The sequence below is a fragment of the Anomaloglossus baeobatrachus genome, chromosome 5 (genome assembly GCF_048569485.1).
Source record: "Anomaloglossus baeobatrachus isolate aAnoBae1 chromosome 5, aAnoBae1.hap1, whole genome shotgun sequence".
In the NCBI taxonomy this organism is placed as follows: Eukaryota; Metazoa; Chordata; class Amphibia; order Anura; family Aromobatidae; genus Anomaloglossus; species Anomaloglossus baeobatrachus.
In genome coordinates this window covers 298,599,003-298,612,082 of record NC_134357.1, presented here as the reverse complement: position 1 = coordinate 298,612,082, position 13,080 = coordinate 298,599,003, and the positions used below count along the sequence as shown (strand labels likewise).

Here is a 13,080-nt window from a genome sequence, read left to right as displayed (position 1 = left end):
GCCCTGCTAACTCATTTGTGATTCATTAGGTAAGACAAATATTGCAAATAATGAATGACTATTAGTATCTAACCTTGTGAATTGTTCTACATGAACGCTACTCTTAGGGGTACTTTGCACGTTGTGACATCGCTACTGCGATATCGTCGGGGTCAAATCGAAAGTGACGCACATCCAGCGCCAGTAACGACGTCGCAACGTGTAAAGCCTAGATGCGCCGATAAACGATCGCAAAAGCGTTGAAAATCGGTGATCTGTATAGCGTCGGTCATTTTCATAATGTCGCACCAATAGGAGATAAGATGTTGTTCCTCGTTCCTGCGGCAGCACACATTGCTGTGTGTGAAGCCGCAGGAGCAAGAAACATCTCCTTACCTGCCTCCACCAGCTATATGGAAGGAAGGAGGTGGGCGGGATGTTTACGTCCTGCTCATCTCCACCCCTCCGCTTCTATTGGCCGCCTGCCGTGTGACCTCGCTGTGACGCCAAACAACCCGCCCCCTTAGGAAGGAGGCGGGTCGCCGGCCAGAGCGACGTCGCAGGGCAGGTAAGTGCGTGTGAAGCTGCCGCAGCGATAATGTTCGCTACAGCAGCTATCACATGTGCGACAGGGGCGGGTACTATCGCGCTTGGCATCGCTAGCCGATGCTAGCGATGTTGCAACGTGCAAAGTACCCCTTACGCTTTGAATGTGACTAGCTTTTGGTAAATTGGCTACCTCTTTTGGAATTTCAGTAGAATTGCACCATATATGCACAACTGCACCTTATGTCTTTATCTAATTAGATTAATGGTTATATCCATTTGACATAATTATTTATAATATTTGTAATGTGCTTAGCAGTGGCAAGTATACCAGCTCATGTTGTCTGTGTGCTATCCGGATGTCACACACACAATTACACCATAGACTGTGCAAAACGTTCGTTTTTTTTGCACGGACGTGTGAATGGGGCCTTAGACTATTGTGATACTGGTGGAGCATAGGCAGTAAACAGCAAGTGGCAGCAGAGTTACTAGGAAGTAGTTTTAGGAAACAATCTGGAGAGGGAACAGTCTTTGTAAGACCCCCTTCACACATCAGTATTTCCGGTACAGTGGCATCCGTATGTGTGCCACTTTTTTCACGGATACCACACTTACCCATTAGAACCTATGGTAATCTTCATATGTCCAGGTTTTCACATATACCGTGTGAACCACATAATGTACGTTTTTTCTGGCAGCACAAATGGCAAGGGCAAATATAAAAGTCTATGGTCCATAAACACGTATTTGTGCGCCATTCGTCTGCTGTACGTATTTAACATTGAATGTATAAGAGAAGCTTTGTAATTTCATTTTCTAGATCCATACCGGAAAAACACAGATGACATGCATTTCAAAAAAACATACACATGGATGGGTGATTAAAAATAAGCATGGATAGACAAACCGCCACACATACATGTTTTTATACAGGCGTCTGAAAGGGGGCCTAAGACAGTTCTTAGGAGCTGGACACTGGAACTAGACTAACAGCTAGCAAGCAATGAGTGTTCAATGTGGCTTTAAGTAGGCCCAAACAGGAAACAAGATGGCTGCCACAGGTTCAGACGCTACCATCTTAGTAAAGGGAAAGTAGGATTTTTGTGTACTCACCGTAAAATCTCTTTCTCTGAGTCTTCATTGGGGGACACAGGACCATGGGTTATGCTGCTGTCACTAGGAGGCTGACACTAAGTAAACATAAAAAAGTTAGCTCCTCCCTAGCAGCATACACCCCGAGCCGGAGGCGGGCTCAGATCAGTTGGTGCACAAGCAGTAGGAGGAGTACCAGAATCACCATACATAAACACAAGTTGTAACTAAAACAATGCAGCCGTGCAAACAAGAGGTCTATGAACATAAGACCACTGAAAAAATAGCCGGCAAATGCAATTGAATCAACCAAAAAACCAAGCAGGGTGGGTGCTGTGTCCCCCAATGAAGACTCAGAGAAAGAGATTTTACGGTGAGTACACAAAAATCCTACTTTCTCTATCGTTTCATTGGGGGACACAGGACCATGGGACGTCCAAAAGCAGTCCCTGGGTGGGAATACCGAAAAACCCGCAGAGGAAGAAAAACAACAACCTCCCTCGGCGGGCTTGCACTATAATTGAATGCTGCCACCCTATTACAGGTGTGCAACTGCTGCCTGCAAGACCTTTCTCCCAAAAATAGCATCTGCCGATGCTTGGGTGTGAACCTGGTAGAACCTAGTAAAGGTGTGCAGGCTAGACCAGGTGGCGGCCTTGCAGACCTGGTCGGCCGACGCCTGATGCCTAATCGCCCAAGAGGCTCCCACTGCGCGGGTAGAGTGCGCCTTTACCCCCCGCGGCGGAGACTTGTCCCGAATCCGATAGGCCTCTGATATGGCGGAACGGATCCATCTGGCAATTGTGGATGCCGATTCACCCTTCTTGGGACCAGAAGGGAGAACAAACAGACCATCTGACTTACGGAACGGCGCGGTTCTGGAGACATAAATTCTAAGTGCACGCACTAGGTCCAGGGTGTGCAAGGACCTCTCCAAGCTGTGAGAGGGGCCAGGACAGAAGGACGGAAGGACGATTTCCTCGTTAAGATGGAACGGGGAGACCACCTTTGGGAGAAAAGCGGGATCTGGCCGGAGAACCGCTTTGTCCTGGTGAAAAATCAAAAAGGGGGAACGACAAGAGAGAGCTGCCAGCTCTGACGTCCTGCGAATAGAAGTGATGGCAACAAGAAACACCACCTTCCATGACAGGTGAGAAAGGGAAGATTCTCGCAAGGGCTCGAATGGGGAGCCCTGAAGTGACCCTAGGACTAGATTAAGGTCCCACGGTTCTAGAGGCCGCCGGTACGGCGGTGCCAGGTGGGCAACTCCCTGGATGAAGGTCTTAACCTGTGAACGAGCGGCCAGTGGCTTCTGAAACAGGATTGATAACGCCGATATCTGGCCCTTTAGTGTTGCGAGCGAGAGACCCGCATCTAGGCCTGACTGCAAGAATGCCAATAGGGAAGGAAGGGAGAAGGCGAGAGGAGAAGAAATATTCTGCTCTTCACACCACCTGAAGAAAACCTTCCACGTGCGGTGGTAAATCTTTGATGAAGATGGCTTCCTGGCCCTAATCATTGTCTGAATCACTTTTGAGGAAAAACCAGCCTTAGCTAGAACCCAGGATTCAATGGCCAGGCCGTCAAATTTAGGACCTGTGAGTTCTGATGGAAGAGAGGCCCCTACTGCAGGAGATCTGGACGGTCTGGAAGGCACCACGGAGCGTCTGCGAGGAGCTGAGTTAGTTCCACGAACCATGCTCGCCTGGGCCAGTCCGGAGCCACTAGGATGACCGGTATCCCTTCCGCCTTGATCTTCTTGAGGACCCTCGGAATTAGAGGGAGCGGAGGGAAGATGTACGGGAGACTGAACTGGCTCCATGACAGGGTGAGGGCGTCGACTCCTAAAGCCAAGCGGTCGCGGCACCGTGCTACAAAGTGCGGAACCTGACGGTTGAACCGGGAGGCCATTAGGTCCACGTCCGGAACTCCCCATCTGTCGCAGATCTGGTTGAAGACTTCCCGGTTGAGGGACCATTCTCCGGAGGCGAGGCCTTCCCTGCTGAGGAAGTCCGCCGCCCAATTGTCCACGCCTGGGATGTGTACTGCTGAGATCAGGGAGTGATGACACTCGGCCCAGTGCAAGATCTTCTTGACTTCTCGCATCGCCCTGACACTTCTTGTGCCGCCTTGGTGGTTGTTGTACGCCACCGCCGTCGCATTGTCCGACTGGATCCTGACCGGGCAACCCTGTACGAGGTGCCGAAACTGCTGCAAGGCTAGCCGGATGGCTCTTATCTCCAAAATGTTGATCTGGAGGCAACTCTCTCTCGGTGACCATCGGCCCTGCGCTGTGTGATGTCGAAACACTGCTCCCCAGCCCTGGAGACTGGCGTCGGTGGTCACTATCTTCCAGTGGAGCGGGAGGAAAGACCTCCCTGATGCGAGGTTGCGCTGATTGAGCCACCAACGGAGGGAGTGGCGGGTCTCCGGCGAAAGATGAAACCTGCGGTCCAGAGAAAAGGGAGATCTGTCCCACTTCTTCAGTAAGGCCAGCTGGAGGGGTCGGAGATGGAACTGTGCAAAGGGTACCGCTTCCATCGCCGCCACCATACGACCGAGGACTCGCATGCCGAACCTGATGGACACTTGGCGCTGACGCCGGAGAGCGCGGAGTCCTCGTTGTAGGGAGATCTTCTCCTGTGTGAGGAAAACTCGGCCTTGGATGGTATCGAATACCATGCTTAAAAAGGTGATCCGACGGGCCGGGATCAGAGAGGACTTCTTCCAATTTATCAGCCACCCTAACCGTGAAAGGGTGTCGATCGTGACCTGAACCCCAAGACGACAGTCCTCGAAGGAAGAGCCCTTTATCAACATATCGTCCAAGTACGGGATGACCATGACACCCCTGGCATGCAGGACGGACATGGCAGCAGCCATGATCTTCGTAAAGACCCTGGGTGCGGATGCGAGGCCGAAGGGAAGAGCCGTGAACTGGAAGTGATCTTCCGCTATCGCAAAGCGGAGGAACTGTTGGTGAGAGGTGGCTATCGGGACGTGAAGATAGGCGTCTTGAATATCCAGCGATGCCAGGAATTCGCCTACCTCCATGGACGCGATGACGGACCGGAGTGACTCCATTCGAAACGGCCGAGGTCTCACCGACCTGTTCAGAAGCTTTAGGTCGAGGACGGGACGGACAGAGCCGTCCTTTTTGGGGACCACGAAAAGGTTGGAATAGAACCCCTTGAAACGCTCTGCGGGAGGGACTGGTACCACGACTCCGGTTCGGAGGAGGGAGTCTATGGAGTGAAAGAACGCGCGAGCCCGCGCGGTAGACTCGGGAGGGCGAGATAGGAAAAAACGTCTCGGTGGCTTTGCCTCGAATTCTATTTTGTAGCCTGATGTGATGATCTCTCTGACCCAGGCATCGGCGGTCAGGGGGATCCACACATGCTGAAAACGAGACAGACGCCCTCCCACAAGTCTGGCGCTGTTGCGCGCCGACCGCGAGTCACTTGGATGAACGACGGCGGTAACCGGAAGAGGATCTCGTGGACTGGCGGGGGCGTGAACGCCAGGCGGGATTGGTCTTGAATGACGGGGTCTTCCTGTCTCTCGGAGGAGAGCGGCTTTTCCGCGGCTGGGGATTGGAGCTGAAGCTGCGAAAGGGCCGGAAACGAGCGGTGGAGCGCCGATTCTGGAAGCGCTTGGGACGCAATTGGGGGAGAGATGTACTCTTTCCTCCCGTTGCATCAGAGATCAGCTGGTCCAGCCTATCTCCGAAGAGACGCTCCCCTAGGAAGGGCAGAGAAGTTAGTGACTTCTTAGAGGCCGCATCCGCGTTCCAGGACCGGAGCCAAAGGGCTCGACAGATGGCCACATTGTTGCTGGCGGCCTGGGTCGCGCAACTTGCAGACGCCAGGGCTGCATTGAGCAAGTACTCACCCGCGAGGGAAATCTGCGAGGCGATGGGAACCAGGTCCGGATTGGCAGGAATGGCGCGGAGACCGCAGCGTAGCGTGTCCGCCCAGGACATCAGGGCCTTCGCAACCCAAACCGAGGCGAAGGCCGGAGAGAGGGATGAGCCCGCTGCCTCGCAGGCGGAACGGGCCAACCTGTCAATAGTACGGTCCGTAGGGTCTTTGAGAGACGTACCGTTAGTGAGTGGAAGGACTGTGTGAGAAGACAGGCGGGAGATTGGGGGGTCGACCACAGGGGAACCTGCCCAATCCTTTCTAAGACCCTCAGGAAAGGGATAATGCAAATCGATGGACTTACCGCTGGTAAATATCCTGTCCGGCTGTTGCCTGTGGCTGCGCAGTAACTCAGCGAATTCTGGATGTCCGCTGAATGTGTTCTGGGCCCGCTTCACCGGCTTAAAGGAGATCTGGGTGCTCTGGGAGGAGACTGGGTCCACCTGTACCTTCAAGGTCTGGTTTACTGCTTCTATCAGGCTATTTACCATGTGCCGGATATCGTCCGCCTGCTCTGAGTCCTGCAGGGGTACCGCATCGGAATCATCCTCGGAGCAGTCAGAAGCCTCCCTGGAGGACTGACGGTCTGGACCTGGGGATGAAGGTGAAACCTGGGAAGAGTCTGAGGACGAGACCTGGCGGGTCCGTTTCTGAGCAGCAGAGGAGGACCCTGCAACGGGGCTCACCTGCTCCGGAGGCAATTGCGCCGGGTCTGCGGGAATCTGGGCGAGCGTCGGCAGCAGGCGTAGAGCTTGCGCGATGGTCTGAGAAGCCTCAGAGAGGGAATCTACGGACTGGGACAGGGACGCTAGCCAGTCGGGGGGGGGCGGGACGCAGGGCCCTGCAGCATATGGCGCTGTGGCGTCTGCGGTATCAGAAACGTCGGCCGCGGAGGCTGCGAGTTCTGCGGAGGCTGCGCGTCTGTAGAACAGACGGAGCATAGTGGGGCGTCCTGACCCTGGGAAAATTTGGAGCTGCAGGAGGAGCATGCAAAAAATAGTGCAAAGGGGGCCTGCTTGGATTGGGTGGGCTTAGCCTTAGGCATGGTGCAAACAGGTACTCTCCCTGGTGGCTGCTAGGAAGGAGACAGGAGAGGGTTAACTCGTCCCTAAACTCAGAGAATGCTACCTAGTGAGGGCTACTCCTTAGGAGCAGAGCTTACCCAGGTCCTGCGTGCTGCCCACCAGTCCAGAAGTGGAGTCCAGGAATGAGCTGGCCAGAAAACTCAGAACGCCGGCGCGCTGCAGCCTCAGGAGACCAGAGGCAGGCTAAAATGGAGAGGGGACGCTGGAGGAGGCTGGGGGAGGAGCAGGATTCCGGCGCGAAAAAGCCAGGAGGATTTACAGCCCCCACCATCAGCCAGGAGGCAGAGCAGTGGGAGGTACAGAGGGAGACGACCGGCGGCCAATAGCGCTGCAGGGGGGCGTGGCTAGGACGCAGGAGCGACTAGGCCGAGACCGGGGACTAAATTTATGGAGAGGGCCGGGGGAAAGAGCAGGGAAGTCGGTCCTACCTGCAATCGGCGGCGCCGGCTCAGCGATGGATGCGGTGCAGGCAGGGCTCCCTGCCCTGCCTGTGAACAGCGCTGCTCGTCCAGGAAGGCTCCGGGGGAGAGCGTGCTGAGGCAGGGTAGTGGACGTCATGATGGGGGTAGACAGCCCCCTATCACACACGCTGCGGAGGATCCATCCCTGCTGTACTCCCTTGTACGCCCTTTGGGGTGATACCTCAGGGCGAATCAGGGGTGCCCACAAAACAACCTGCCCACACGCGCACCCCCGGGAGTGGTACCACGGGGACGGGCGGGGGAGAGGGCCCCGACGTCTCAAGCCCCTGCGACCCTGGGGAGCGGTACCCACGGGGCTGCGGAGAATGAGTGAAGCGAATACCTGCAGAGAAGAAGACGACAGGTATGAGAGTGATGAGCGGCGCCGAAATAAAAGAAAAAAAGCGCAAAAAAATACATGGCTGAGGGGGGCCGAGACGGCCCACATCAGCCTCCTACGACACTAAGCTAAAAACTGATCTGAGCCCGCCTCCGGCTCGGGGTGTATGCTGCTAGGGAGGAGCTAACTTTTTTATGTTTACTTAGTGTCAGCCTCCTAGTGACAGCAGCATAACCCATGGTCCTGTGTCCCCCAATGAAACGATAGAGAAATCCCAATATGCAACAGCAGCCTCCAGTGGTAAGAAGTGGAAATGTAGCACGATCACCATTGAATAATACTGTAGCATCCATTAGTGGACAGACTGACTCAGACCTTATATTTTATATCAAAATGTGTTAAAGAAAAAAAAAAAAAAAGCATGTTCAGAGGTCATAATGAACGGAGGGGGAGCAGAGCCAGCTGTGGTACTAGTCACTGTAACCCTAGCTTTGATGGTAATGAGTCTGCTGAAAACATCTTGATAAAACAGGATTTACAGGTCTAATAGCACCATTGGCCAATGTGAAAATTCCCATATTACAAAAAACAAACAGATTATTCTGACAAAAAAAAAAAAGACATTGGCAACAATTTAAAAAATAAAAAAATACATGTAATACAAAAATCTGATTTAAACAATTGATCATTTTCTGACGATACCGGACCTTTAAACTAATAGACATTTTTGCCAGAGGCTTATCTCTCACCTATCATTGATATAATCATGCACGTTCATTTGACATCTGTAGCTTCCTCCATAAAACATCTATAGGATTAGCCTATCTTTACCTAATGTGTAAAGGTACCGTCACACTAAGCAACTTACCAGCGATCCCAACAACGATAGGGATCGCTGGTAAGTTGCTAGGAGGTTGCTGGTGAGATGTCACACTGCGACGCTCCAGCGATCCCACCAGCAACCTGACCTGGCAGGGATCGCTGGAGCGTGGCTACACGAGTTGCTGGTGAGCTCACCAGCAACCAGTGACCAGCCCCCAGCTCCTTGCTCTCCTAGCTACAGCACACATCGGGTTAATTACCTGATGTGTGCTGCAGCTAAATGTGCACAGAGCAGGAGCCGGCACTGACAGTGAGAGCGGGGGAGGCTGGTATCAAAGGTAAATATCGGGTAACCAAGGACAGGGCTTCTTGGTTACCCGATGTTTACATTGGTTACCAGCCTCCGCAGAAGCCGGCTCCTGCTGCCTGCACATTTAGTTGTTGCTGTCTCGCTGTCACACACAGCGATCTGTGCTTCACAGCGGGACAGCAACAACTAAAAAATGGCCCAGGACATTCAGCAACAACCAACGACCTCACAGCAGGGGCCAGGTTGTTGCTGGATGTCACACACAGCAACATCGCTAGCAACGTCACAAAAGTTGTTCGTTAGCAGCGATGTTGCTAGCGATGTTGCTTAGTGTGACGGGGCCTTTAGGCAAGGGTTGTGTGTTTTTTTTTGGCAGTAGCACTTTATTCAGAAGTTGATTATGTAGATTTCAAGAGAATCAAGCAGCAGGATTTTCATATATTAAGAAAAGCCAGTGCTATAGTGTTGCTAGGTTGCTAAATAGAAAAATACCTTTTGCTCAGTGTTTTATTTCAGAAATACAGTATGTGCAATTAAGGTTCCAGCAATACACTGCTATTTGACTGACAGGTGCAATAGGGGCGGAAATATTTGGGTTGGATCCTGCTATCTAGTCCCACCCCTGTTTGCCTCTATGATGGCGACAGGGGGAGGAAGGCCAGGTAGTCAGACAGGGGCGGGAGTAAATATTTCCTTCCTGTTGCACCTGTCAATCAAAGAGCAGTTCATTGCTGGAACTTTACTTGAACATATTTCTGAAATAAAACATCCAATCTCTGAATAAAAGGTATTCTATCTAGCACTGGCTACACACACACACACACACACACACACACACACACACACACACACACCAGATAAGCACCTGTACACATTGTAAAGGTGCTGCCAGTACGGTTTGAAGTCAGGTCAGTACCAGTGTGGGAAACCAGCAAGAGAACCCCCGTTTCATTCTGGTTTTTTCTAAAATATATATATCTATCCTGCTGGCTGGTTCTCTTTAAGGTATTCCCCAGTTTGTATTTTGGTTTCCAATAAGACTAATGCTTTGAGCAGACAACTAGAGGGATTAATCAAGCTAAGTGCACCAGAACTTTAGCACAATGTGTGCAAAGAAAAAAAAAAATCTCCACTGTCTTTAATGACTTTCACCAAATACTTTGTGTTTGGAAAGTGACACCATACATCAAAAAAAAAAAAAAAAAATTGTGGCAAATTTTTTGGTGCAAATTTACGACACAAAATAAGCAAACCAATAGCTATAAACTTAGCTTGATAAACTGGCGCATTTTAAAGGGAACCTGTCACCACTTTTTTGGCGTATAAGCTGCGGCCACCACCACCGGGCTCTTATATATAGCATTCTAGCATGCTGTATATAAGAGCCCAGGCCACTGTGAGAACATAAAAAACACTTTATAATACTTACCTAACGGTCGCGCTTTGGGCCTTATGGGCGTCTCTGCTCACTGGTGCGGGCGCCGCCTCTTTCGGCCATCTTTGTCCTCTTTCTGAAGCCTGTGTGTATGACGCGTCTAGGTCATACACAATCGCCGATCATGCGCAGGCGCACTACAATACTTTCATCTGGATGACGTCGGACGTAACATGCACCGCGGCTAGAGAAGGAGGCCGAAGATGGACAAAAGAGGCGGTGCCGGCACCGGAGACGCCCATATGGCCCACCGCACGACCGTTAGAACATAAAAAATGAAAAATGAGTTAGAAAATAAAGGAGTCGCAGTAAGAAAAATGCACACACTAAGCTTTGGCAATAATGACAATTTTTGCGTGAGAAAAAAAAAAAATAATACACCCACAAACAAGACAAATAATTTGGTTCTGCCTCATCTTTTCTCTGTATCACAGGTGTCTGAAGAGTGTTTGTGCTTATTGAAACACATAGATTCAAAGGCAGGCAGCCCAACCCCAGACCCCCCTCCCCGCACACACAAATCCATACCGACAAAAATAGGGACATGGCAGCTTGTTTGGTACAGGTCTGCATGCATTGTAAAGACAAAAGAAGATTGCCAACCGCTGGAATGGCCACCGCAGGGAGTGACGGACACTGCCGAGCCAAAATGGTGATCAGTTTATTAGAGGAACAGTTCTCGAATAGCTTCTGAGATTCTGTAGAGAACAGAATGAGCTCAACACAGCAGACTCCAGGCATCGATATCCCCATAGATTAACAAAGAAAAAAAGACATAACTGCACAGTAAAAGCACTTGAGACAGCAAACAGAACAAGACTTTTGGCAACTGTAAAGGAAGATAACTTAAGGGAAGGCCAATATTTTCCATCCGGCAAATAAGTTTGCCTTTTGTCACTGGAAGTCCAAGGAGCACCGCAGAAGGTAGTCCTAACGTAGGCCAAAGTCAGAGGACACACGAGAAAACACAACTAGCCCCAAAAAAGTAGGAGTTGCCCCCTCCAACCCGTCCACCCCACAATAATTGACATCATTCCTAAATAACCTGACGACATAAAGCACAGGCCTGTGACGGGAGACGGCAAACATAATACTGTCTGTTTTAGTTTGCGCATAATTGCCCCCTCTGTAACGCTGGGGTGTTAAGGCCGGCTGAGGAAGAGGGGATAACATGAAAGTACAGCGCAACAGCTCCGCAGGCAGCAAGGGCTTTGGTTACAGCCTGGCTAGAGCTCCGTAACATATCTTGGTCACCACGCTTTGTCACATTCTGGATCCTCGTTCCTGAAGAATCTAAAAGAAAAAAAAAAAAAGAAAAGGACCAGTGAAAATATTGATTTCATAAGGGGTTCCCAACCTTGGACCTCTTTCAACCTCCCAGAACAGCTGTTAAAAAAGAATCTTTCCTTCCCCATAAAATACCATCCCATTGATTACAATGGGCATGGCATAAAACAGCCGGCAACCTTACCTCAAAGGGAGACCGGTTGCATTCCCCACCTATCTTCAAGTGTTGAATCAATAAAATCAAGAATGACGGCTTATTCTGAGTCACAAAACTGAACTTCTGACTCTTCGGATCACACTAGGCTCTGTCTGTGAGTATCAAGTCCCTTTTACAATGTACGTGTACAGTGTACAAAGCGTCAGAACAAGGAGTCATCAGCTTACAAGTGACTTCTGGGTCACACACAGGCCCCAGTGTGAGGAGTCTGAATACAAGTCACGTGACTGAGAAGAGGACCAGAGCGGCACTGGAAACCGGGGAAGACTCCGATCAGTGATTATATTAACACACTTGCACCACACACACATTTTCACAGTATTCACTAAAAAAAAACAAAAAAAAAAAAACACAATAGCGCTTCTTTAATCTGTCTGCAGGTTTTTGCTGTGTAATCTGATAGCAGCATCATGTAGGGACAGAGGCCCTGATTCCAGCAATGTATCACTTAATTTACTGGGTGCAGCAGTTATGATAGTCACAATTTTCTCAGCTACAGATCTAACAAGAGCTCAGATGCTGAGCTGTGTTGTAACCCGGCCCACACCACAGCTTTCTGTGTACATTGTACAGTCACAGAGAGCTGCTAATCAATGCTGGGGGACGTAGCAGAAATAGGATGCAGGGAAGCCAGTTGTCCTGTAATGATAATCTCCTGCTGATAAAACATTGATTATATTGAGTCAGCAACACACAGCCCAGTAATGGTGGTGTAGCACACAGCGACGACGACAACGACATTGCTGCTAAGTCGCCATTTTCTGTGACGTAGCAACGACCTCAACAGCGACGTCGGTGTGTGTGACACATAATGATCAGACACCTTCTGCGAGATCGCTGCTCGCTCTTGAATATTCCAGGTTATTTTTGATCGCTGCTATCCCTCTGCGCCACATGCATCCTTGTGTTTGACACCGCAGCAGCGACGGTCGCGACGACGCTGAAGGCAGTGACGTAGGACTGAAGCAGGACAAGGGCGTGTTTTTTGCGGTGTATTTTACAACACCCCTACGACTCCGATTGGTGGTCATAACAGCATTCCGGTTGGGTAACTTGCCGAAGGCGTTACAGTGATTTCATTCTTTAAGTTCTATTCTTTGTTCCGCGTAGTAGTCTCTGGTGTCGCTAGTGTGTCATTCTTTGTCTTCCTTTGTTTGGCCCGGTCACCCAGTCAGGCGCCGCTGTAGTGATCATCAATCAGAACAGAGGGGCGTGAAAAAGAAAACGCAAAGGCGCTGTAGCGATCACCAATCGGAACAGAGGGGCGTGAAAAGAGGCAATGGAAAACATGTCTCGGGGTAAACACCACGCCTTTATCAAGGTCTGAGTCGTCGCACAGCACAGCGACGCATGTGGCATGTCCCAACGACCGTCGAGGTCGCTATGATCGCTGCTCAGTCGCTGCTTAAAATTACATGTTTGACAATTTACTAGCGATCATGTAAGGTCGCTGTTATGTCACAGGAAATGGTGACGTAACAGCGACGGCGTTGTCGCTGTCATTGTCTGTGAACCCAGCTTAAGTGACTTGTCTAATCAGGCTCTCTGCTCCTACATTATGGTGCACTCAGATTACAAAGCAA

General features: G+C 50.7%; 1 protein-coding gene across 1 annotated transcript in view; it reads right to left on the bottom strand.

The window, feature by feature from the left end:
• Nucleotides 1–10,638: 10,638 nt before the first annotated feature.
• The window catches only part of KCTD2 (potassium channel tetramerization domain containing 2), a 31,772-nt gene continuing 29,330 nt past the window's right edge, over nucleotides 10,639–13,080 (bottom strand). Inside the window, 1 exon segment of the mRNA XM_075347484.1 lies at nucleotides 10,639–11,286. Coding sequence (XP_075203599.1) covers nucleotides 11,257–11,286 — 30 coding nt within the window. The 3' untranslated portion in view covers nucleotides 10,639–11,256.